The sequence below is a fragment of the Podarcis muralis genome, chromosome 12 (genome assembly GCF_964188315.1).
Source record: "Podarcis muralis chromosome 12, rPodMur119.hap1.1, whole genome shotgun sequence".
Classification (NCBI taxonomy): domain Eukaryota; kingdom Metazoa; phylum Chordata; class Lepidosauria; order Squamata; family Lacertidae; genus Podarcis; species Podarcis muralis.
Genome location: NC_135666.1, coordinates 58,597,422 through 58,624,330, shown reverse-complemented (window position 1 = coordinate 58,624,330; position 26,909 = coordinate 58,597,422). Strand labels below are relative to the sequence as shown.

At 44.7% G+C, this 26,909-nt stretch overlaps 3 protein-coding genes across 9 annotated transcripts in view; 1 reads left to right on the top strand and 2 right to left on the bottom strand.

Annotated features, from left to right (window-relative positions):
* The window catches only part of SUGCT (succinyl-CoA:glutarate-CoA transferase), a 287,447-nt gene extending 276,299 nt beyond the window's left edge, over window positions 1–11,148 (bottom strand). For 5 of the 7 annotated variants that reach the window (XM_077916528.1, XM_028750513.2, XM_077916531.1 and 2 more), the window contains exons 1-3: window positions 10,887–11,148; window positions 5,358–5,412; window positions 5,200–5,273 (exon numbers count right to left, since the gene is read on the bottom strand). In XM_077916528.1, coding sequence (XP_077772654.1) covers window positions 5,200–5,273; window positions 5,358–5,412; window positions 10,887–11,142 — 385 coding nt within the window. In that variant the 5' untranslated portion in view covers window positions 11,143–11,148. Of the gene's footprint in view, window positions 1–5,199; window positions 5,274–5,357; window positions 5,413–8,442; window positions 8,705–10,886 lie in introns of those variants that run through there. The other 2 variants (XM_077916530.1, XM_028750515.2) reach the window with 2 other exon arrangements.
* Window positions 11,141–14,931, top strand: MPLKIP (M-phase specific PLK1 interacting protein). The gene is made up of 2 exons (XM_028750516.2): window positions 11,141–11,473; window positions 14,423–14,931. The coding sequence occupies exons 1-2, from the start codon at window positions 11,141–11,143 to the stop codon at window positions 14,627–14,629; spliced, it is 540 nt and encodes a 179-aa protein (XP_028606349.2). The 3' UTR covers window positions 14,630–14,931.
* A 5,544-nt stretch (window positions 14,932–20,475) lies between these two features.
* The window catches only part of CDK13 (cyclin dependent kinase 13), a 37,860-nt gene continuing 31,426 nt past the window's right edge, over window positions 20,476–26,909 (bottom strand). The window contains exons 12-14 of the mRNA XM_028749819.2: window positions 26,392–26,591; window positions 24,132–24,767; window positions 20,476–23,040 (exon numbers count right to left, since the gene is read on the bottom strand). Coding sequence (XP_028605652.2) covers window positions 22,193–23,040; window positions 24,132–24,767; window positions 26,392–26,591 — 1,684 coding nt within the window. The 3' untranslated portion in view covers window positions 20,476–22,192. The remainder of the gene's footprint in view (window positions 23,041–24,131; window positions 24,768–26,391; window positions 26,592–26,909) is intronic.

Sequence of the window (26,909 nt, the reverse complement as noted above, 5' to 3'; positions counted from 1 at the left end):
CATACCCCATGTTCCTATTTCAAGTTCACCTTCAAATGTCTTCATCATCTGACAACCATGGTTGCCCTTTAATCTACTACTGAAAAATGGTAAAACTCAACGAGGACCTAATTTTATTTCAGCAAAACAGAAGTATTCCTTCTGCACTTGAATACGAGTAACTTTGGGGGATGAAGACGAGCAGAAGGAAAAAGAGAAGAAACTCTGACCCTGGCAGCTTAGCTTGCTAGATTTCAACTGTGGTTTTAAAAAGCTCAAAAGGTTCTGTCTACTGAACCTCTTGCCCCCTGGATCCCTTCGCTCACCTTCCTTTCCTGTGGGCAAAGTGGCAACAGAGCAAGAGGCAGAAAGGATACACTTCCTCTTCCACCACCTTATAATTTTTAAAGGTATAGGCATTATTACCTCCAGCAGAACTACTTCTCTCTGGCCACTTACTAGTGAGTAAGTCCCACTGAACAGTGCTTTATTTCTGAATAAATATGCTGAAGAATATGCTGCCAACTGTAGTGCTGGTGCACAAACAGTATCGCTTGCATCTCATGCTAAGTGGGAGGGGGGACAGCGGCCTGACTGTTGCTTTCTCAGGAGTAAGTCCCATAGACCTCAATGGGGTATGAGCAGTCATGTGAAGGATTGCAATGCACATATCTGTTATGACCTGATTTGGAAACCTTTACCTAGGAAATTTGAAAACTTAGGAAGACCTTGGGGGGGGGGGGGACTCAGTATGTGTTATCTTAGAATTAATTAATTTCTCCTTTTTCCTTACCCCCTTAGCAAGGTAAACTCAACAAGTTTTGCCATTCATCAAATGGCAGAATGTAGAAAGAACTGAGAACAAGGAATTCCAATAGTGACTATATTCAGACACCATGGTAAGCCACTGTTAACGGTTTGCAATGAATGTGCAAATCACTGCCCCTTTCCTTCTCCCCACTACTGAGCAGCAGCAACAAACCGCAATCCTTGGCTTAGTGGGTCAAATCTGGCTCTCAGGCCCTGAGACCATCAGTAGCCCTCCAGAGCTCTCTATCTGACTTAAGCCCCATCTCTCGCCAGTCCTGTTTCCCACCCTCCTTGAATGCTTTTGCCTCAACAGGCAAAAATATCATTGAGCTCTTGTCTGGAGGGAAGACGACAAGAGGTGTGTGCACGGCATTTGTTTTTTCCTAAACAGACGACGAGACATTAGGCACAAACCTTGACTTCAGACTGTGGTTTGCTTGAAATGAAACACAAGTGCTGGTTCAAATGTAATACTATTCCGTGATCTGCCTTCTCACTGAAGGAAGGGAACAGCAAAGCAGGAGCACTGATCCACAGCCTGATCTGTTTAACCATAGTCTACTGCTATAGGATGCAGGTGGCGCTGTGGGTTAAACCACAGAGCCTAGGACTTGCCGATCAGAAGGTCGGCGGTTCGAATCCCCGTGACGGGGTGAGCTCCCGTTGCTCGGTCCCTGCTCCTGCCAACCTAGCAGTTCGAAAGCACGTCAAAGTGCAAGTAGATAAATAGGTACCGCTCCGGCGGGAAGGTAAATGACGTTTCCGTGCGCTGCTCTGGTATGACAGAAGCAGCTTAGTCATGCTGGCCACATGACCCGGAAGCTATCTGCGGACAAACGCCGGTTCCCACGGCCAATAAAGCGAGATGAGCGCCACAACCCCAGAGTCGGTCACGACTGGACCTAATGGTCAGGGACCCTTTAGTCTACTGCTTAGCATTGTGTCAAACTGTGGCCAAGGTTGCTCTGGATTCCATAGTATCCAAGAACTGTTGGCCCTTAAATATGAAAAGCTTCCTCACCCCTTTGCTATGCCAGAAGGCTTCGTCTGCTGATTTCTGCAATTGAAGTTGAAGTAGGCCTTGCCGACAAAGGTCCGTATCGTTGAAGCCATGGTTTTCCCAGTAGTGATGTATGGAAGTCAGAGCTGGACCATAAAGAAGGCTGATCACCGAAAAATTGAGGCTTTTGAATTATGGTGCTGGAGGAGACTCTTGAGAGTCCCTTGGACTGCAAGAAGATCAAACCTCTCCATTCTGAAGGAAATCAGCCCTGAGTGCTCACTGGAAGGACAGATCCTGAAGCTGAGGCTCCAACACTTTGGCCACCTCATGAGAAGAGAAGACTCCCTGGAAAAGACCCTGATGTTGGGAAAGATGGAGGGCACAAGGAGAAGGGGACGACAGAGGACGAGATGGTTGGACAGTGTTCTCGCAGCTACAAACATGAGTCTGACCAAACTGCGGGAGGCAGTAGAAGACAGGAGTTCCTAGTGTGGTCTGGTCCATGGGGTCACGAAGAGTCGGACACAACTAAACGACTAAACAACAACAACAGGCCTGGTTGGGTTTTGTTTCTGTTTTTTGGGTCAGTTCTCAACCCTACAAGAAAAGCCTTTGGGGGATGCAGGAACTGCAGAATAAGTTTTCTCCTGGTTCATGGCCAATATTTAATGCTGTGATGAAAGCTCTGCAGTTCATTATGTTGGTAAATACAACACATTTATCTCCGGGACCAAGAACAGACCCAGTCTGAAGCAGAAGATAGAAAATCAGAACTGATCTATATGTTACAGATCTCCTTTGTCTGTACTACTTCAGAAGGCAGGTTGGTGGTTACATATCAAGGATGAAACTCAACAGGAGGTTCTCTGATGTTGTAGCTTTCCAACACCAGTTGGGCTCTGGTGTGGGGAACTATTTATGCATCTGTATTTTTCTTCTGAAATGGCAGAGACTCAGAGGCCCATACCATGGTTTTCCCACCTCACATCGAATACCCTATGCAAGTATGCAGATCCTTAGCCCTGTGACTAGGAGACTGGGACAGCTAACTATATGATAATAAATAGATATTTTGCACAAGAATTCTCCTGCAATAAGTGGAGCTACAAATGGATACACATGATATGAGGTAAGTTCTTACAGTGACCAGTTAGACATCTGGAGCTCCGATAAGCAACACATGTGCAATTAACATGCCAAAGCAAGAGGTTTCACTGAAGACAGATGTAAAACCAGGTGGTGTGTTTTCTTTTCAGAGGTCACAAGAGTGTTCCTGCAAGGCTCTCTTGCCTGGGAAGCAGGACTAGGAAATAAAGCACATACAAAAGATGTGTTTCTGGTGCAATAAAGCACAAATTAAGAACGATTAGCTTGTAAGGCCTAATAACAAAAGCAACATCTTTATCAGCGACATCATCACTTTAGCTAACGTATCTCTGAACCAAACATTTGTAACTAGTCTGGGGCCTGCAGTTACTTCAGTCAGATTAACGCAGCAACGCTAACAGCAATTAGATTCTAAATTGTGCCTCACAACACTTTGTCTTTGGCATGCAGTGTAGGATGCGTCTCAAAGACAAAAATATAAAATTACAACAGTACCTCTGGTTGCGAACGAGATCCATTCCGGATCCTGAGCAGAACACAACCCGCGTCTGCGCGAGTCGCGATTCGCCACTTCTGCGCATGCGCGCGACGTCATTTTGCGCATCTGCGCACATGCTAGCGTCGAAACCCGGAAGTAACCCATTACATTACTTCCGGGTTGCGGCAGGACGCAACCTGAAAACTCTCCATCTGAAGTATCTTTAACCCGAGGTATGACTGTATGCTCAAAATCAATTTAATTTTTTTTTGTACTCGAAACACGCATGCAACTTGCTGAGTTACACTTCAGTTCTTCAGCAGGCAGAACAGAGGGGGAGCCGTCTTCAGGCATTCAAGGGCTGGGGGCTGCCATCCCCTCTTCCCTAGACCTTTGTGTCTAGGGCACGAGATTTGGAGCAAGATCCAAACCTGGAGGGAGGATTCCGTTAGTTGAACCTAGATAGAAACCTCGCTTCAGGCAGGAACTTTTTGTGCGCACAGGTTCCTGAGGGTGGGGAGGATTCTAGCTGCTTTCAGTTGAATGCAGTCAGCATCCCCCTTCAGACCTTTGTGCTAAACACAAAGAGAGGAAGGTGTGGGGTCAGCCCACACTCACAGTTGAGCCGTCATGTGTTCTTTGGAAAGCATTTGTAAACCTATATTTTATTACATTTGTAAAATCCCACCATCCTCGTAGGTTTGGGATTTTCACCTTCATAACAACCTGCCACCTTTCTCCTATTCGCAGTAACCCTGCGAGGTGGATTAGGCTGAGAGTTAGTAGTTGTCCCCAAGTCACACAGTTCAGCAGGAAACTGAAGCAGGGTCTCCCCAGTGTGAGCCCAACACTTCAACCACAATACCACCCTGGTACTCTTGCCAGGGTCTTGCAGAGCCAGGCAGAGGCCCGGGCCAGGTAGATAATGTGCCCCCCCTTTTTTTTTTACCCTGGGGGTAACTGAAGTCTTATAAATAAGTAAGTATATAAATAATTTTCACAAAAGTTATGCTGACAAATAATTTTATTTGCGTTTGCCCAGTGCATCCCCTGTGATTGTGAATATGCTGACCGAGGCCCCCTTTGGAATCGGAGGCCCGGGCCAAGTGGGCCATATGCCCCCCCCCCCTCTGTCTGGGCCTGACTCTTGCTTCACTTCAGACAAGATTACCACTTTAAACCTCTTCGTAGTAAAGTAATGAGATGCTATGGCAACCTGCTACTGCAACCTGCCAGTCTTAGGAGAAGCAGGGTTTTAAAATATTATAATAATAATAATAATAATAATAATAATAATAATAATAATACAACATTATTTGTGACAAGTCTACCATCTATCTACTCTACTGTGTAGTTTCAAGTTATGAAACTAAACATATCTGCTTCATAACTAGGAACACAGAAACTGCCTTATGTCAAGTCAATGGTCCATCTAGCTCAGTATTGTCCACAGCAGCTCTTCAGAATTTCTGACAGGAATCTGTTCCAGTCCTACTTGGAGATGCAGGGGACTTGATCCTGGGATCTTCTATGTGCAAAGCAGATGTTCTTCCAGTGAGTTACAGCACTTCCCTGCCTTTCCCCTTAATTTAGCTGATTTTAGAATGTTGGCTAATGCACCATCTTGAAGTAAAAGATATTGGCTACCATCTAAATAGTTAAGCAATACCTAAATCCATTGAAATTAAAGGTCTTAAACACACTTAGCTCTCCGTGTTGGGACTGTGGCCATTACGTGTGTAATATCGCTGTTTCTCTGAGACTCCTACAGCAATGCCAAAAAAGATTTGGCTCAGGAAAGCAGGAGATTAAGTAACTATACCTGGCTTTTCCACTTTAATAACTTCAGCTCCAAGGTCTCCCAGATTCATGGTGGCAAAAGGTCCCGCAAGTACTCTGCAATGTTAAATTGTGATAATTGTTAGTCACTACGCTGCGAAGCTTTAAGAATTATTCTGAGCTACAGATAGAAACACAAACCTTGTTAGATCAAGAATTCTCACGCCATCCAGTGGCTTCACACTATCTGCACCTGCTTTATAAACAGAGAAAAGAATCATTAGAACCATCAGTTATTTATAAAGCTGCTGTTCCATTATGGAAAACTTTGCACCTTCCTCAAAATGGTTTTGCCATTCCTATGCACAGAACATGCGTGCCGACATCTCTGACTTTTGCATGGCTGGAATGCAGCTGACAGTACAAAATTTCCCATTCCTGGTATAAGGACAGATAAGTTTAAGATTTAAGAATTATCACTGGCTGCTCTTTGCATTTATTTTCCCTTTTAAACACAACCCCAACCTGCCAACTGAGGATAACACGCATCTGATGAAGTGGACTAGATGAAGCAAGATGAGCCTTTGAGTGGATTTAACCGTTCAGGGGTCATTTACCTTTTACATTATATGTTAGATGTTTTAGAAACTGCAAATCATCCTTTTGGCTTTTGGCTTCTTTTTAACTGAAGCTGAAACCCTCTGAAGCTGAAATAATCAATAATACAAAGGGGAACTAATGGACAAAGGAGAAACATGGGGGGTGGGGACAGATTTAGCTTAATTCAAGATCATGGATTAGTAAATAAGACCAACAGATGAAAAGGAAATGGGAGTGAAAGAAAATGGGAATACAGTGGTACCTCGGGTTACAGACGCTTCAGGTTACAGACTCCGCTAACCCAGAAATAGTACCTCGGGTTAAGAACTTTGCTTCAGGATGAGAACAGAAATCACGCAGCGGCGGCATTAGCTAAAGTGGTGCTTCAGGTTAAGAACAGTTTCAAGTTAATAACGGACCTCCGGAAAGAATTAAGTTCTTAACCCGAGGTACCACTGTAAAAGAATCAGGTTTGCATTAAAGAAATAGAGCAGCAGCAGATCCCACTGACTTTGGGTCTGTAGTCACTACTTTCCTGTTGAGACTCTTTCCGGCACTGCTTCTGTGGCAGATGAAGACAGAAATGTGGAGGGTCTATAAGGCCAGTGACAAAGGATGTGTTTTACCTGCATAAAGTTTAGTCTCTGGCACCTGCAGTTGGAAGGACTAACTACAATGGTACCTTGGTTTACGAACTTAATCCATTCCAGAAGTCCGTTCTTGAATCAAAGCGTTCTTAAACCAAGGCGTGCTTTCCCATAGCAGCAGGGACTCCATTTACAAATGCAACACACTCAACAGAAAGTGAAACATGTTCTAATTCCAAGACAAAGTTCACAAACCAAAACACCTGCTTCCAGGTTTGCAATGTTCTTAATCCAAGTTGATCATAAACTAAGTTGTTCTTAAACCAAGGTACCACTGTATATCGGTGGGTCAAGAGTCCACAAGGATCGAGCCAATGAATAACATACTGTACTTGGAATCTACCCTTAAACTAGGGACGGTGAGCCTGTGGCCATTTAGATGTTACAGGACTACAACTGCCATCATCCTTGACGCTGGGCCATCTTGGATGGGGCTGCTGAGAGCTAAAGTCAAACATTGCGAAAGCAGGAGGGGGGCAGATTAATCATCCCTGCCTTAAACCTTTAATGAATTCTCTGTCTGAGGGGTGGGCAAAGTGTTCCGAAGGTCTGCATTATAAGAAATCTGCATCATAATTCTCTGTTAAGTTTGTGGCTTTGCCACAAACATTATTCAATGCAATTTGTAGAGATAGCCCAGCAATGTCTGGCTGGAAGTAAACCCATGTGAATTCAGTGGGACTTCTTAGTAAAACTGGGATCTTACTAAGCTCAGCAGTAATTTACCTATGAGAAAACAATAATGGGTGAAGTCTTTTTTTGTTGTTGTTCCTACAGGCTTTTGGAAATTGACAGCTTTTAACGAAAGGGCTGGTGCATTGCTGCTTTTACTGCAATGTTTTATATGGTTTTAATATATTTTCTAAATGTATAGGGTTTTACTTCTATCAGTGCTTAGTTGCTTCTTAAATATTGCTTTTTTCTGTTCTATTTTTTATATGCAAGCTGTCCTGAGTCCCTTAATCAAAGAACTCTAGAACTGTAAGGGGCCATGAGGGTCATCTAGTCCAACCCCCTGCACTGCAGGAATCTTTTTCCCAATGTGGACCTCGAACCCATGACCACGAATTATGCGTCTCGTGCTCTACCAACTGAGCTATCCCAGACTCCATACATATATCCAGTTACAGATAGGTAGCCGTGTTGGTCTGCCATAGTCAAAACAAAAAAAATTCCTTCCAGTAGCACCTTAAAGACCAACTAAACTTAGTTGGTCTTTAAGGTGCTACTGGAAGGAATTTTTTTTGTTTTGTCCATACATATAATATGTAATAACAACAGCAGAGCACAGAACGGGCTGCTTTCCCAGAAAGCCGTGACCGTGGCTGCAATCCTGTGCCCACTTACCCGTGTGTAATCCTCAACAATTTCAACAGGGTTTCGAACTGGATGGGGGAGCTGTGTGCCGAGATTCCCGCAATTCAGGGGGTTGGACTAGATGACCCTCGGGCTCCCTTCCAAGTTTACCAAGCTGTGATTCTGCGATACTTCTGAGTAGACCTGGCCTCGCCTGTGTTTGTGTGCGCCACTCTCCTCAGTGAACTGCGTGAGCACCATAGCTGTCAACTTTTCCCTTTTCTTGCGAGTAATCCTATTCGGAATACAGTGGCACCTCGGGTTAAGTACTTAATTCGTTCCGGAGGTCCGTTCTTAACCTGAAACTGTTCTTAACCTGAAGCACCACTTTAGCTAATGGGGCCACCTGCTGCTGCTGCACCGCCGGAACACAATTTCTGTTCTCATCCTGAAGCAAAGTTCTGAACCCGAGGTACTATTTCTGGGTTAGCGGAGACTGTAACCTGAAGCGTATGTAACCCAAGGTAAGGGAATTTCCCTTTTAAAAAGGGAAACGTTGACAGCTATGGTGGGCACACGCTTCCTCGGCTTGGACCACGAGGGGGGCAGCTGCTTCCCTCAAACTTTGAATCTCCCAGCCCCCCCTTTTTTTTCCTCTCGCGGGCGCGCGCCGGGCGCGCTCCCGACCCCCGCAGCCCCCCCCCCCCGGCTCCGCTGCATTTGAGACGCGTAAAAGCGGCTACCTGGAGGGAGGAGGCAGCTTCCGCGCCGCTGCCCCTGGGAGGGGAGCCTGGCGGGCGGCGGGGGGCGCAGCAGGCGCCGGCTCCCCCGGCCCAGAGCAGCGCCCAGCATCCCTGCGGAAGCAGCCCGGGCCAGGGCAAGGCTGCGAGGCCACCAGCTGCACCACCAGCAGCAGCAGCGCCCACTTGGGCAGAACTTCTGGACTCTGGCCCCAAGTTCCCCGCCGCGTGCGCCTCCCGCGCAGCCGCCCTGCGCGCTCCAGGCTCCGCTCGGCTGGGGAGGGAGAGGCGGAGGACGCAGGCGCAAAGGGACACCCCCCCCTTGCCCCCATCGTCGTTGTTATGCGTTTGTTTATACCCCGCCTCCCCTCCCCCCCCCCCAGACGGCTTACAGATAACAAACAAAAAAAATCCTTCCAGTAGCACCTTAAAGACCAACTAAGTTAGTTCTTGGTATGAGCTTTCGTGTGCATGCACACTTCTTGTGTGCATGCACACGAAAGCTCATACCAAGAACTAACTTAGTTGGTCTTTAAGGTGCTACTGGAAGGATTTTTTTTGTTTTGACTATGGCAGACCAACACGGCTACCTATCTGTAAGATAACAAATAAGGACAGCTTAACGACGAGGGGAGGGAGGGGGGAACCAAGCGTTAAGACAGCAGTTAAACATTGATGGAATTAAAACTATATATCTGTTACTAGATACACTATAGATACAATATAGCATGCACACACAAATGTAAAACGATATCGGTGTCTAGAGATATATTATATACAGTGCTTTTTTATTAAAAAAAAATGTTTAGGGGTACTGTCATTTTGACTCAATAGAATCACCGTTTTATAGTTCAAATTGGGAAAAATAAATACAATGGACAAAAGTACAAATATTCACAAAATGTTTAGGGGTATGTGTGCCCACGCGTCCCCCCAGAAGAAAAGCACTGGATACACACACACACCCAAAATATATAAATATGTATCTATAGAGTCCCTATTTTCCAGTGACAGTTCTGGATTTATAGAAGACCGGATTTACTGATTTGATCCCATAATGTCCCTCTATTCCTTAGGACGTCCTTATTTTCCTCGGATAAATGTTGAAGGAAATAATATCTATATAGATATCTACATATATCTATATAGCTGTTTATACATTTCATCTTTGCTAAGGGCCAACCCCCCCCCCCCCACGGTCTCACCTGCTTGAATGGGCAAACAGGAGTAGGAGAGGGGTAGGTGAAATATACTCAAGTGTGAATTTCAGGCTCTTTATTGGTCATTGGATCTTTCAGCCCAGTAGCCAGCCAACACTTATACATACATTTATAAGGTTGGCGTCAACTATTCTGCTTTTTTATTTTTTAACCTAGGACAGAGGCTTTGTGCCTTTCAACATATGTCTGATGGCCCTCTATGTATCCTATTCTCTCTACGTGCTGGGGAAATATCCACCTGTTTCCCCTCCAGATTGTGACAACTCTGTGTTGTTTTGGGTTGCCAGAGCTTCTGGGTGCAAGGCGCCCATAATTTCAAGATAATGTAAGTGTTAGAACTTAATCAAGGTTTGGGGAGCTTCACCTCAGCCCTATGCCATCCTCTGTTTCACCTCAGTTTAGCGGGGAAGGTAAATGCCTGAGTTCAATGGCATTTACTTCTTAAAATGTCCAAACAAGTACAAACAAATCTGAGGCTGCCATCCTTTGCATGCTTAGTTGGGAGCTAAATGGAGTTAACAAGAACAACAACAACCCTTTAGGCTGAAGTTATACCCTGTGAGTGTGAGCTGAATTGGCCACATAAAAGATTTCCATGTTTGTTTTCGGTGCCATGTGGATGACTGTGTGCATGATCAAATGCCCTGCAAAACCAGCCGAGCGAATAACCTCTGTGCAGGGCCAGATTTAGGTTTGATGAGGCCCTAAACTACTGAAGACAATGTGGCCCTTTGTATGTCCACTTGTCCTTTGTCAACAACAAATTGTCGCTGTTTTTTGTGTTGTATATATGCTATATGGTAATTTATGGACCCAATAGGTATCTAAAGCCATTTGCACATGCATAATGTAGGCACCCTATATATAGAAATGAGCAAACCGGTGATATTTTAGGGAGCAGGCTAGCAGGCCAGGCCCATTACTTATCAGGCTTCCTCAACCTCGGCCCTCCAGATGTTTTTGGACTACAACTCCCATGATCCCTAGCCAGCAGGACCAGTAGTCAGGGATGATGGGAATTGTAGTCTCAAAAACATGCGGAGGGCAGAGGTTGAGGAAGCCTGGCTTACATCATAGGAGCCAACACAACACAAAACTATTGTGTAGGTTTCATTTTTTATCTTATATTTTGGTTTCATTTTTTATCTTATATTTTGGAAATGTACATCCATTTTTTCCCCTTTAAATTTTTTTGGGGGGCCCAAAAGAGTGGGGCCCTAAGCTTACACGTAAACCCGGCCCTGCCTCTGTGCATAGCGAAGCCGCATGCTTGCCAATGGGGCCTCCACCTCCCCTTCAGCTCCACCTCAGGGACCCGCCAAGGCGGCGAGAGAGGGCCGGAACCATGTTTCGCGCGGAACGATGGGCGCGGGGCGCGGTTGCGGGCGGGGCCGGCGGGCGGCGGACCTTCCTGCAGCCGCTTCGCGGGAGCCCCGCCCCCCGGAAGGTCTCCCGCGGGTCGTCCGCCGCCGGCTGCCGCCATGTACCGGCCGGGCTTCCGGCCCCCCACGCCCCCCTGCTCCGGCGGCTTCCGCGGCCCCCACCCCGACAGAGGCGGCGGCCCTCCCTTCCCGGGCTCCCCTCAGGGCTACGGGAGCCCCCGGCACACGCCCCCCTACGGGCACCGCGCGCGGCCCTACGACTTCGGGGGCCCCTCGCCGCGCAGGCCCCTTAGCGCCAGCCCCGCCGGCGGCGGCTACGCTCCCTACGGCGGGGGCGGCAGGTCCCCCGGAGGAGGAGGAGCCTTCCAGCAGCAGCACCAGCCGCCGCCTTTCAAGCAGCGGCACTCCGGGGGCTTCCGGAGATTCAGCCAGGTAGGGAAGCAGCCGGGTCCCATCCCATGGCTGGGGGGGGGGGGTGGATGACCCTCAGGTGCCCTTTCCAACTGCCATTGGAAGAATAGAACTGAGGAAAGGGGTCCCGATTTACGCATAAGCTAAATAAGCTTTATAGGGCCCCACTCTCTTGCTCCCCCCCCCAAAAAAATCCACCATTAATATACTACTTCCTAATTCTATTTCAGTTCATAGAATCATAGAGTTGGAATAGACCACAAGGGCCATCGAATCCAACCCCCTGCCAAGCAGGAAACAAGCAGTTCAACAATTGCTTTGATAAAATACATATTTCATTATGCGCAAATGGCTTTAGATACCTATTAGGTCCATACATCTGGACCTAAAACTGTGGACCCTCCAGTTTTGTACCGCTCTGGTTTTGTTACTTTCAGGTTACGAACCCAGAAAACATTCGCAGAAGTGGCACCTTTAGTTACCTTTTTGGGGTAGTGCACAGACCCCCAGAATGAATTCAGTTCGTATCCGGAGGGTCCACTGTATATTCGACACAAAAAACAGCAACAATTTGTTGTTGACCAAGGACAGCTGGACATATAAAGGGCTCTATTACCTTCAGTAGCTTAGGGCCTCATCAGACCTGAATCTGGTCCTGCCGAGGTCATCTAGTCGAACCATGCAGGAAAATCTCAGCTGAAGCATCCATGACCGATGGCACTCACCCAACCTCTTCCTAAATATCTCCAAGGAAGGAGAGTCCGCCACCTCCCGAGGGAGACAGTTTTGCAAATTGGTGACAAATCATCTGCAGCCTGGTTACTAGAGAGGAGAAACTGAATGCAGTACAATATCTGGCAAGCTGGTCAATTCCAAAGTTTTGCGTTGTTTTCTAAATGCAAGTAAAATAAATGTATTGAATTCGATCCCTCTCTTGGTGGCTATCGCGGTGGTCCTCTAGATGTGGAGCACAGCTCCTATCATTCCTGAGAGTTTGAGTTCCAACCGCACTCCTGTGCTGAGACATCAGAAAGTTTTCTGATACAAACAGAAAGTTTTCCAGTTAAAGATTTTCTGAAAAATATGTGTTACTGGCCATTGCAGGCCCAGGTTGCCACAAAAGTCTTGGAGGCAAGTGTTGGCTCTTTACACCAAGAGCCAAGTAAGAAAAATCATTTTATTAGACCAACTGATAAATGCAAGTTCTAAATTTTAGGAAGTACTAAATAGGTTTGAAATCAAACCTAACCAGTGGTGCTTAGTAATATATTAACAAAACAAAAATGAACTCATAAGCAGGAGCTGCTATAATTGGATTAAAACATGTGCTTGTTTTCCAAACCTGCCAAATTAAGACACTGTTAATTTAGCAAGACTGGGAAGAAAATTGATGAACTGGTGAAAGTTTGTTGTTTGAAAATTAAGTGCTCCTAGTTTAAAATGGGAAACATAGTTTCTGAGACTAAAACAGCTATATTCCACTGATTTATATAGAACATAATCCACTCCCTGTAGGTGTGGTTCATAGAATCTAAAATGGATACTTATGTTGTGAGCTTTCTACCTAGAATGTATCTAACTTGTATAATACAGTCATACCTTGGAAGTCAAATGGAATCGGTTCAGGTAGTCCGTTCGACTTCCAAAACATTCGGAAACCAAAGCATGGTTTCTGATTGACTGCAGGAAGCTCCTGCACCTGAGAGAGCATATGCGTGGGTCTTTCCAAACCTGAATTACACAAATGTTGCATTCAAAGCCCAGTTGGCTGCTTGCTATCATCCCCACAAATTGTACCCAACAGGCTGTTTACAAGGCTTACACCACACACAGGGATTTATCAGCCTTCCCTCCCACTGCAGCCTCTTGTGCCTCCATCGGAATCAGGGTACCCTTGAAGCAATATGAGATTGTCACAAGCTGTACCTGGAAATGGAAATTGAAATGCCATGGCACTGAAAGCCCTTGAGTATCTTTGAAAACCAGCCAATTTGTTTTGAACGTTAAAAGATGCAGCTGTTTATAACCTGTACTTGCTTTGATACAGACTTACTATTTGCACCTTCTGTAGTCACAGAATTTACACTATACAGTGGTACCTCGCAAGACGAACGCATCGCAAGACGGAAAACCCGCTAGACGAAAGGGTTTTCCGTTTTGGAGGCGCTTCGCAAAACGAATTTCCCTATGGGCTTGCTTCGCAAGACGACAGCCCATAGGGAAATCTCCGGGACAGCGGGGAAGCGCAGCGCGTCTTCCCCGCTGTCCTCGGACCTCCTCCGAAGCCTGGCGGCGGGGCGGGGACACCTCCTCCCCCCGCCGCCCGGCATCGGAACGTGGTCCTGGACCTCTTCTGAAGGCTGGCGGGGGGCAAAAGTCTTTGTCCCCCCTGCCTGCCTTCCCAGGGGCTTTTAAATCGCCCCGGACAGCGGAGAAGTCCTCCGCTGTCCCGGGGCGATTTTAAAATGCTGCCCGCCAGCATTTTAAGATCGCCTCGGACAGCGGAGAAGTCCTCCGCTGTCCCGGGGTTTTTTAAAATGCTGGGGGTGGGAAGAAAAGCCCTTGTGTGTGTCGTCCCCCCCCCAGCCTTCAGAAGAGGTCGGGGGACAGACTGTCCCCGGACCTGGTCTGAAGGCGGTTTCCCTAGGAACGCATTAATTGATTTTCAATGCATTCCTATGGGAAACCGTGCATCGCAAGACGAAAAACTCGCAAGACGAAGAGACTTGCGGAACGAATTAATTTCGTCTTGCGAGGCACCACTGTATTATGTTCTAAGACAAACAAAATACAAATTACCACAGCACTTTAAAACATCTGTTTACACAGACAGCTACTGATTATACAAAATAAACTTCTTTTAAAAGAAAAACAATAACTTATAGCATTTAGCTGGTCTTGAACACCTTCTGAAAGCTCGGCATCTAATTAGACTGTTTACTCCTTTTCTTCATGGCTTTTCTCTCAAAGGGATCACCCAGGACATCTACCCCATTGGGAACACCACATGGTAGAGAGAAAAGAGTGTCTAATGATGATGTGGAAAACTATTACAAACCTTCAATGCTTGAAGACCCCTGGGCTGGCCTAGAGCCCGTATCAGTTACGGATGTTAACCAGCAGTACAGCAGTGAGCAAACCACATACACTGGCAAAAAGGGGAGGTATTTCAGTTAACATTTATGCAAGTGAAAAAACAACTGTGAGAAAACTGGGCCCAACCTTCATACGTAAGATGGCAAGTAATAAAGAACTTAGGAAATGCTTTTATTTGAACTGACCATATGGAAGTGGGACATCAGCCTATGGAAAGCAAAGTATTCTTTAGTCACCAGCAAATCAGTCTGTGTCAGTTTCTTATATTCATCTCTTCCATGCCATATTATACAGTATTAAGCTGAGAAAGTGGTATATTTTAGGTTTGAACATTTTTAGAACAAAGTTTTAAAATAAAGTAAATGTTTTGTAAAACTCACAAATGCTTTACTACTTTTTGTTAAGTCATACCAGAGGTAATGCTATTGAAATTTCTTGCGGCCTGTAAATACAAGCAGGTTACAGAAGCTATTACACAATATCTGCTAAAATTGTTTAACATTAGAATTGCCAATCTTGCAGCTTTTCATGACTTTATTTCTGTAGCCTTCACGGTGGATTTATTCACCAGCTGTGCTTATAACTTCTGGACTACTTATTTTATATTACTGCTGCTATACCAGCAGGAATGGAAAGTATAAACATTCACATTTTTCCTAATTTAAATCTAATGGAGGAATTAAATATTTTAATAAGGAAAGGAAATCTAGCAACGAGTTGGTTATGCATATAATTTAGAGGTGCATTCAGATAACACTTTTTTTTTTAGCTCGCCCCCAAATAGATTTACTTCTAAAAAAGGATTTAGAGGTTTGCATTCAGAGCTGTTGGATAATGTCCAATGCCTATGATGCAGCGTTCTCTGTGTAACAGGCTAAATTGTGAACTTCAAAAGCTACAGGGGGCATGTATGTAAAAGTGTATCAGCACAGTTTAAGGTTTAGTACTTTTTAGAAATCAAATAACCAACTGTTTTGGATTTCTATAATACAAAATGTTCCCAAAGGGTATGGATTTGATTTGATTTTGATTTTTTAAATAAAGATGCTGTTGAAATCGAAGCATCAGTTTTACATTGTTTTGGGACAAGTCTTTTCACAATAAACACATCCCATTTTCGCATATGATTACTCATGAGTCACGTGCATTTGCTAGTCATTGAAACCAGATTAGCCTTCTGAAATCTGAGTAAGCAATTAGCAGTGCCAAGAACCTGCATTAAGAACATATAATCTTAAACTACTAAAGCTTGTGTTTATATGCAATGTAAGGCTGTGGAAATTGCCGACAAGCAGTTCATCGCATGGGAGCTGTAACATTTGAACAGCTACCATCTACAGTGGTGCCCCGCAAGACGAATGTCTCGCAAGACGGAAAACCCGCAAGACAAAAGGGTTTTCCGTTTTGGAGGCACTTCGCAAGACAAATTTCCCTATGGGCTTGCTTCGCAAGAAGAAAGCCCATAGGGAAATCTCTGGGGACCTCTTTTAAATGCTGGCGGTGGGGAGCAAAGCCTTTCGCCCCCCCTCCGGCCTTCAGAAGAGGTCCAGGAAGGCCGGCGGGGCCGAAAGGCTTTGCTCCCCACCGCCAGCATTTTAAAAGCGGTCCGCGATAGCAGGGAAGCGCTTCCCGCTATCACGGACCGCTTTTAAAATGCTGGCCTTCGGGAGCAAAGACTTTCGCCCACCGCCGGCCTTCAGAAGAGGTCCTGGACCTCTTCTGAAGGCCGGCGGGGGGCAAAAGTCTTTGCTCCCCCCCGCCTGCCTTCCTGGGACAGCGGAGAAGCGCAGCGTGTTTCTCCGCTATCCCAGACGGCTTTTGAAGGCAGGCAGGGGGGAGCAAAGACTTCCCGATGCTCTTTTGAAATCCGGCGGGGGTCCAAGGGATTCCCTCACCGCCGCCGGCGTTTAAAAGCACTCTGGGGAAAGCAGCGAAGCGCACTGCTTTTCCCGAGCGCTTCAAAAGGCGGGCGGCTGGGAGGGAATCCCTTGGACCCCCGCCGGACTTCAAAAGAGCATCGGGAAGTCCGGCGGGGGTCCTTGGGATTCCCTCCCAGCCCCCGCCTTTAAAAGCACTCCGGGGAAAGCAGCAAAGCGCGGCACGCTTTGTTGCTTTCCCCGGAGTGCTTTTAAACGCGGGCGGCTGGGAGGGAATCCCTTGGACCCTCGCCGGACTTCAAAAGAGCTGCGAGAAGTCCGGCGGGGGTCCAAGGGATTCCCTCACCGCCGCCCACCTTTAGAAGCGCTCGGGGAAAGCAGCGCGCTTCGCTGCTTTCCCCAGAGTCCTTTTAAACGCAGGCGGCAGTGAGGGAATCCCTTGGACCCCCGCCGGACTTCCCGCAGCTCTTTTGAAGTCCGGTGGGGGGAGAAGGGCTTTTCTTCCTACCGCCAGCCTTCAGAACAGCCTTCTGAAGGCTGGCGGTGGGAAGAAAAGCCGTTCTCCCCCCACCTGCCTACAGAAGAGGTTCGAGGAAAGAGGCGAAGGAGCGCTGCCCCTTCACCTCTGTCCCCGGAGCTTGCCGTTCCCCCCCCGGCCTGCCTTCAGAAGAGGTCCGGGGACAGACTGTCCCCGGACCTGGTCTGAAGGCAGTTTCCATAGGAACGCATTAATTGATTTTCAATGCATTCCTATGGGAAACCGTGCTTCGCAAGACGAAAAACTCGCAAGAAGAAAAAACTCGTGGAACGAATTAATTTCGTCTTGCGAGGCACCACTGTATGTTACTGGTGGATTTTAAGTGTTCCAATGTAACCTGCAGACCCCTTCTACTTGTTTAGCCAATTCATGTGAGTAATCTCTCCTTTTATTCTTAAATAAACTGAATTTAATACAACTTTATCATTTGAGAAGCAATTAAAAATGGTTTACAATTGAGGTTAATGCAAGGTAACTTGATTTACAGGAAATAACTAAGGCAAATAGTAGGTGCTATATGACAGTCTGGTTAGCAGCTACCACACTGTTGAATAAGGTATGCCTTAAACACTGTTGGGTTATTAAACTAACCCATTTTCAATGTCTCATAGAAATGTAGATTTGGAAGTCCAACCTCCCCTAATGCAGAAATCTCAATTCGATCACACACGGCAGATGGCCATCCGACCTCTGCTTAAAATCCTCCAAGGTAGGAGAATCCTCCAGCTACCACCCACAAGAAGGGTGGAAAGGCTAAGGTAAACTGAGGGTGTGTGGAGGCTAAATTAGAAGCAAGTGCATTATGAAGATGTTCAACATGTTTTCTGTTTACGTCAAGGGTTGCAAGCAACCCGTGTTTTTTTGCCCAGAGGCTTGCATTCGATTTTGGCCAGCAACTCCTCGAGGGACTGCATGCCAACAACTGCTGTGACTACAGACACACAGGTCCCCTTCTTGAACTAATCCATGCAGATCAGATGAGAAGGGAAGATTATCACCAATCTGATGACAAAGGAATTGCTGGGCAGTCCCTGCAACTTTAAACAAATCTCCACCCATCACAGTGCTGTCTCTACATAAAAGCAAGCTTTTGCCAGCTCTAGAAGGGGTGAGGTGGCATAAGTAGAGGTTTCAGTACGGAATCCTCAAGTGTAATTCAGCAATAAAAGACGTTTTTCCTAGGCATAATCCCTCTCAGCCTAGCAGTAAGGAGGCAGGATGGAGGGTCCCATAGTGTCATTAAGGAACAAAGAATGTAGAAGAAACTTTGGAAAGAGAAAAAAAGCATTGCATCCTTTTCAACTTGGGTTGAGACACAGGTAAAAGGTAATAAATTTCAGGGTGATATTACTTCTGTCAAGTCTTATTACTAATTTATATAAATCTAGTGTGGAACATCTAAAGGACCAGGTGCGTAGCCTGGGAGTCATTTTGGACTCACAGCTGTCCATGGAGGCGCAGGTTAACTCTGTGTCCAGGGCAGCTGTCTACCAGCTCCACCTGGTACGCAGGCTAAGACCCTACCTACCCGCGAACTGTCTCGCCAGAGTGGTGCATGCTCTAGTTATCTCACGCTTGGACTACTGCAACGCGCTCTACGTGGGGCTACCTTTGAAGGTGACCCGGAAACTGCAATTAATCCAGAATGCGGCAGCTAGACTGGTGACTGGGAGTGGCCGCCGGGACCATATAACACCGGTTCTGAGAGACCTGCATTGGCTCCCAGTACGTTTCCGAGCACGATTCAAAGTGTTGGTGCTGACCTTTAAAGCCCTAAACGGCCTCGGTCCTGTATACCTGAAGGAGCGTCTCCACCCCCATCATTCAGCCCGGACACTGAGATCCAGCGCCGAGGGCCTTCTGGTGGTTCCCTCATTGCGAGAAGTGAGGCTACAGGGAACCAGACAGAGGGCCTTCTCGGTAGTGGCGCCCGCCCTGTGGAACGCCCTCCCATTAGATGTCAAAGAGATAAATAATTACCTGATATTCAGAAGACATCTTAAGGCAGCCTTGTTCAGGGAAGTTTTTAATATGTAACGCTGTACTGTTTTAACACTGATTGGGAGCCGCCCAGAGTGGCTGGGGAAACTCAGCCAGATGGGCGGGGTATAAATAATAAATTATTATTATTGTTGTTGTTGTTGTTGTTATTATTATTATTATTATTATTATTATTATTATTATTATTATTATTATTATTATTATCTTAAGCATAGCTCATTTGTATGTCATTCATGTGTTTCCCAAGTCTGTACTTCTTATATTTAAGCTATAGTTTTTAATAGCGAAGAATCTGAATTCTACCAGTCCTCAAAATTACATCAAAAATGCTCCCTAGTAATTTGTTACACAGAGGAATGCTTCCTTTTAGGTGCCAATGGATGTCTTGAATACTTACCTTCTGCACAGAGAAATATGGCTTCCTTGTATTGAAGGCTTTACCACTTGCTTTCGTTAGCAAGTGTGCTACAGAGTGCTATTTCACTTATCTTCTCTTAAGGTTTAGAAAATTGAAGAACACTGAAAAAGGCAGTTGACCAGGTAGTTACCACCCTCTTAGGTCAATCTATAAAGCTTCCCTTGTATGAAATTATATTTGACTTATTCCTGAAGACATATTGATGTATGTCAGAACTGGAATCCCCAAAGCACCTCTCTCTAGATCAGGGTTTCCCAAACTTGGGTCTCCAACTGTTTTTGGAATACATTCCCACTGATCCTGCTAGCTAGGGATGATGGGAGTTGTAGTCTGGCAACAGTTGGGAGACCCAAGTTTGGGAAACCCTGCTCTAGATTTTGTTTCCTTAGTGAAGCAGATTCCATCAGATTTATGGAATATTCAAAAGAGCATGCCAACATCAAGAAGCCGTTGAACCCTTGACTTGGAGAGGCTGGCCTTTGTCCATGTTTGCAGGATTTTGGGAACATCAGAACAGTTTGATTCAAACATGTATTTAATAACAGGGTGTGGGAACCTATAGCCTTCCAAATGTTGAACTCTAATTCCCATTACCTCAAGCCATTATGGCTTGTGGTTACAGATGAAGTTGTAGTCCAGCAACATCCACAAGTCCAAGTATTACCCAAGTTTTGAAACTGCCAATATAGATTCCCCTTTGGCTCTGTAGCATTAAGTGGGGTGTACAACATGTTCTAGGGAGCTTAAAAAGCCATGGGTTCTGCCTAGACTGGAGCCCCTTCTTTCTTCCACATGCCCAAAGGAAAGTATTGTCCAAGGCAGGAAGCCACTTGGAATGGGCTCCAATGCAGCACCAGAAATTACAATCAGAAAATGAAATCCAGAGAACTGGACCTGAACCAATCTTTATTTTCCTAGATTGTGCATGAATGGAAACTGTGGGAAGAGGTAGGATACTAACTAATTAAAAGCTTTAGCATAGCGCTATTGCTGTTTTTACTCACTTTTGAGCAGGCCTTTACTAAACTGAATTATTGAGGAAGATGTGTTCCAAACCCAGCATCTTCTATATGAAATGCGTCAACACAAGCTGTTAAGCTTAAGTATTTTCTTCCAGTTTAGCTGCTTTTATTTTCAGTCAGGATTCTCTAAACGATACTGCAGATGACCAATGTCATATTTACAGGGGAGTTCCAACAAATTTGACACCCTACAATGCAATAGTCACTTAAGTCAAGAATTTGAAGCAGACAATGTTAGGTTTGCTTCTAAAAGATTCAAGTCACAGCTGACAAGACTACATTTGTAATTTTGTTCATAGAAACATTACATATTTAGAAAATAGCTACATGTGCACTAACTTATCAACTGGATAATCAGTTGGGAACTGTTTTTCCAATATGGTCATTTAAAAACATTTCAGTACACAGAAAGCCTAGTCAGTCTCCTGGCTGAGTCTCATTCTCACAGAACAATTTTATATTGCTGGAAATCATCATCTTTGGAGCCAGAGTGGTACTTCTTGAACCATCTTTTGCTTTTAGACTGAACATGTGATGAAATTTCAAAACAGATTCAAATCAAGTAGCAAGTTAGTGGAATAGTTTAATACAGAATTGGTTGGCACAGTCCCAGTTTTCATAAGAAGTCTTAACTACCTATTAATTTCATTGCATTAAATGCTGGTTATGTAACTTTGGTTACATTCTGCAGCAAATTATGTGGAAAAAAGCAGGTGTCAGTTTTCAAACACAAAACTAGTTATTGTTAATTTGATATAACAATATGCTATTCTGTGTGGTTTTTTTAATAAAAAGACTATTTTGAATAAAACAGGACACTAACTTTTATTTGGTAAAGGAATTAGAATAAGAGCTCTTACAGAAAATGGAAGGAAACCTACCTTTCTTCATTACTGTCCATACATTCTCAATTTTCTTCACTTAATTCATTAAGGGGATAGCTGTAATTTGGGAAAGAGAAAGTTTTTCTAATTTGACTTTTCTAACTGCTTGTAAGAATTCCATAAAGAATGCCATCTATTCCCCTTGTCCATAATTTACTCTGAATGTAGTGTAAATATTAAATATTTGTATCAAACTACAAAGTACCTTCCAACAGCCTTTTGAATTTAATGAAATGTTCTTCAGACCTTAAGCTTACATTGTTAAGGCACTTACCATTCAAGTAAAACAGTTTTTATACAAACGCTGGGAAGATGGACAGGATATTTTACTGGACGAATGACTTTGAAAGTAAATCAAATCGATGCCCAAATATGTATAAAACTGTTATATCAAGAAAGACTGTGTTTTATTGTCTGAAATGAGCACAAAGAACTCCTTCCACAGATAACACTGAAAGCAGTGCAAAGACTGACAGTGACTTTTTGACTAAAAGGTAGTTTTGTAAAAAGAAATACCAAATAAATCAGTGCCCTGCTTTGATTGTTGTAAAATTTTTACATAAAAGTTGGTCCAAACTTACAAAAAAAAGCACAAGTGTGTGCATAGTTCAGATCTGACAATGTGCCATAAAAAGCTGATGTCCCTAAATTTAGCATCGACTTAACTGCCAAAATATAAAATTTATAGCTAGAATTTGCAAAGATGTACAATCAATTATCTGGTTCTCAGAACAGCATGAATTGTAAGCAATTTCTTATTGTATGCAAGACCCTTTTCCACATAAAAATAAAGCTGTTGAATTAACATTATTCAAGTCTATTGGGTTGCTGCTTTGAAATCACAGCTACGAAGTCTTTCCAGGTAAAAACGATGTGCCTGAGGGAAAAAGAAAGAAACAGATGCTCAATATGGCAATCCTCTGCCTCGTCCTCTGACACTGGATGTGCTAATGTGTCCCCTGTATCCTTGTGAATATCCAGGTCCTTGGGCAGGAGAAGTCCACGTTTGTCCATGCATGTGGCTAACACTGCCAGGGGGTTCTTGTAAATTACTTCCATAGCTATAGTTCTGTGTCTTTGAGGACAAGGAATGAGTACTTTCAGACCCTGTGCATGTGTCACCACTGTTACCCAGAACTGTGATGGGACCATGGCTATATTCAAATCTATGGTCCTTATCACCACTAAATAGCATGGGACCAGTGTTGAGGTAAATGTCTCCATAACCAGTTACTGAGCTATGAAATGGTTCTGAAAAGGCAGGAGGCGGAGGGGCACCACTAGAGTGAGATGAAGCAGTACTGTAGGTCTCCAAGGGCTGAACATCTGAATTTCCAATGAAGTTTCCCCTTTCTAGTGTCCCAGACGATCCACTTCCTATTCCATCACTACTGCTGTAATGAGCAGAGGAGAATGTAGATGACCCAAAACTATCCTTATAATCTGGACCTGCTACAAAAGAGTCTCTTGATTGGAAATCCATACTAGATGTTGCTGGTTTCTCCGTTGTTTGAGCCTGATGGTGAGCAAGCAGCTGTAGAAGAGCTGCTTTCACTCCAGCATGAGGATCCATCCCTGAAGAGCTACTAAGTGAAGACAGGTTTTGGTTCGCTGTCCGATAATCAAGATCTTCTTCAGTGACAGGTGGTGGTTCTGGGGGCTCAGGGGGGCGCTGGTCTGGGGGCAAGATGCGAGGTCGTTCCTCTGGCGTCTGGGGTCTCATCTCAGGTTGCCTGACCAAGTCCTCTTGTCCTAAATGGATTTTTAAAGAATTCAGAATGAGATCTGTAACCATTGTTCATCAAACAACAAATTAAGAGTACATTGTTGAATGTCTTAAATTTGATCACAGAAAGACATACATTTCCTACAGCATGTCAATCAGAGGCTGGAGAATTCTGTCATGCTGTAGTCACATTAAAATCAATGGGACTTAAGTTAAAGCCTCATTGATTCCATTGGAAATAAAGTATTACTTTGTCTGGAGCAAAGTAAGTGACCTTGTCTGGAGCAAGAAAATGAATACCACGTAAGTTAAAGGGTTGGTTAGGTCTAGTCAAAGGTGACTATGGGTTGTGGCGCTCATCTCACAGACAGCTTTCTGGGTCATGTGGCCAGCATGACTAAACCGCTTCTGGTGCAATGGAACACCGTGATGGAAGCCAGAGCACACGGAAACGCTGTTTACCTTCCTGCTGCAGCAGTACCTATTTATCTACTTGCACTGGTGTATTTTCGAACTGCTAGGCTGGCAGAAGCTGGGACAGGGCAATGGGAGCTCACCCCATGATGCGGATTGTGCCATCCATGTCCCATAAGCACATCTAATGAGTGGATATGAAACATCACTATAAGACTTTGCTCTATTTTAATATACTCTCAATATTTGTATACCTTGCTGTTCATGTGGCAGTGAATTTTGACTACACTGACTGGAACAGAACCAACTACACCCAGGCTAGTATCAAAAGATCTTTGCAGGCCAAAGGTTTGTCAGGACATGTTTTGCTCGAATGAGCCACAGCCCCCCCCCCTGCTGCATGCCAAACCATTTTTGAAAGTGAGGAGGGTGTCAAAAGCTTATGGAATAAGCCCCTATGCCATATTGCAAAGTAAAAAAACAAACACCCCACTGTAAAAGTACAACTCCCTGGATTCCAGCCTCCGTTTGTAAAGGTTACATTGCCAGGTCCCAATTTTATGCTGTTATACTGCAATAATGAGCTTCTACTACAAGGGCCTACGTCAGACCATTTTCATTATAGAATACTGTACTATTTACCCACTTTTGACAGGAGTAGCAGCAGAAAACACACATAACAAGTAAAGACATTCTCTCCTACCTGCATGTGCATATAATGATTTGATAAGATGGGGATAAATGGATACTGGCGATTCTGCATCTTCCCAGGGGCCACCAGACGCAGGCGTACTTGGTTCTGGAGGTTGCCTGGGATGTAATAGCATCTCATTTCCTGATCCATTCTCCTTTTCTTCTAACAAGTTTTCTTTTTGCTTCACTTGCTGAGTCTTTAGTAGCTGAGATAGCAAAACTGTGAACGCACTCTGCACAGCTGCTTGAGTGACCTCAGTGTCAACCTTTGCTTGGGTCAGTTGAGCTGGCTGCGCAGGAGGCAAAGAGGCTGCAGTTTGTTTTAAAGGCTCCTGGTCCGGTGAGAGAGGCAGTGGGAGCTGCTGCTGCTGCTGTTGCTGTTGTTGTTGCTGCTGCTGTTGCTGCTGCTGCTGCTGTTGTTGCTGCTGCTGCTGCTGCTGCTGCTCCTGCTCAGTCTGTTTTTCTCCTGCTTCCAAAATGCTAGCTGGAAGATTTATTTTATTCAGCTGTTGCTCAGTCTCAGGATTCACCTTAATATTCAGCACTTGAGCAAATTGTGCCATGTTAATACTGGATTTAGACTGAAGCAGGTTTAGGAGAATGGCCACTTCATTTTGATTTAGTGGCTGTCCACTGCCTCCTTTCACTGAAAACAAAAGACAAACAGGTGTTTAATATGACCATAGGTAAGGACCAAAGCAAAATTAATTGACAATGACTGTTCAGATGTTTACCTAAACCTTGGCTTAGAATATCGTAATGAGCATCCTACACACTCTAGGGAGGAAGAGAACGAAAGTTTCTGTTTTCCTTTTATATCCAAACTCACAGAACAGTAATTGTTCTAAGTTTTCACTCTCTTCCTATTATACCTGAAGCTCATAAATCAGGTGTATATTTGCATTCACCAGCACAGATGGGTTTTTCAACAAGAAAAATTAAATGAATTTGTACATTACACTTGGGAAAAGGTACTATCTCAGCAAAATGACCACATAATCTGAAAATAAATTTTGACATACAAAGGAAAACATGTTTGAATGGTTTTCTCTCACCATTTCCTAAACATTCCTAGTTGTCTGGTTGCAAAACCACACTTCCCTATCCTTAATGACCTTACCTCTTGTTCAGCTTGCTGCGTCTAACTGTCACTGAACATAAAGGACACGAGGGCAAGAAATCATGGAATAGCCCAGAAAGGCTATGGTGGGTGGTTGAATGTGCACACACAAACACATTCTCAAGACAGAAGCTAAAAAAATTACTTGTTGCCACCAGGTGACTATGCAGAGCCAACCGCCATTTTGTGTAAGCCCTCTTCTCTGCTAGAAGATAATATGCATATTCAGCATGATCTACACTCTGAGCCTGCGTGGAGTAATGGTTAGTGTTGGACCATGACCTGTGAGACCAGGGTCCGAAACCCTACTCAGCCATGAAGCTCCCTTGGGCCAGTCAGCATCTCTTAGGCTAAGCTACCTCACAGGGTTGTTGTGATGATGAAATGAGGACCATGTACACCATCTTGAGCTCCTTGGAAGAAAAAGGCAGTATATAAATGCAATAGATAAATAAAATAGATAAATACTCCAGTGGCAAAGAAGAGGGACAATAAATTCCTAAGGGATCAGCTCTCTGTGTCTGGCACAAAAATATGTCAATTATTGTTCTCCTTTATGGGCTGCAACAATAAAAGGTAAAGTGAACAATCTTCCTTTCCTCTTGATTATTTTCAAGGCTGACTGGGCAAATCTGATAATGAAGCTAAGACATTAGATCAGGGGTTGGCAACCTGCAGCCCATGGGCCACAAGCGGCCTATGAGGATCGTTTAAACGGCCCACGAGCCACCTCCAAACTGAGCCACCCACTTGGCAAGCCCCCACGCGCTGCGCTAAACCGGCACAGCATGGAGCAGGGACTGGCTTCTGCGGTGCCGGAAATCGCATCTGTGCAGACGCGATCAGGCCCATGGAGCGATCTCCACAAGAGATAAACCTTGCCGACCCCTGCATTAGATGCAGACACATCAAAGGTATCTGGTGACAAGCAGCTTCTTTACAAAGGGGTCAGTTCCTGCAACATGTTCACATGAAGTCAATGGGACATACCCACATTTGTCTTACAACAGAAATATACCAAGCTGAATGTGACTGCACATACACAGGTTGCCTGTAGAAAAACTGTTACAAAACCCCAAGTTAAATTTCATTGCCCTGCAGATTTGTTTGGGAAACTGTACATGAATTTAAACAATAAGAAATTACTGACCAAGTGCTATGTTAGAACTGCCTTGCATTTTCAGTTGAGAAGAGGTCTGCAGGCCTTGGGGTGTGTTGGCTCTGCTGTCATCCATTCCCAAGGACAAATCCTTCCTTGGAATTTTAGTTGCATCATCGGTCATGCCCATCTGCTTTTGCCTTCTGCGCTTCTTACTCCATAGCTCATGGCAATCCTGCCATAAAGGAAGGCTGTAAAAAAAAAAAAAAAAAAGGATCATAACATCTGAGATTTAGTGATGAGTCAGTAAGACCTCATACCCGAAACAAAAACATCTAAGGGCTCTTGAACTTGTGGCACTGCTTCGCAGTGTCCTTCATTTCTTAACAAAAACCAGGAATAAAACTGTTCAACACAGGATAATACTTGCTGTTAAGGAGCTTTGCAGCAATAAGATACGAGGTATGAATTCCACCACTCAATAGCTATGTGAGGTATCTTGGTGCCAAGCTCAGCTGACCTTTCTCATTTAGGCAAATGTTTATGGTCATGTTCCTCATATATTAGGT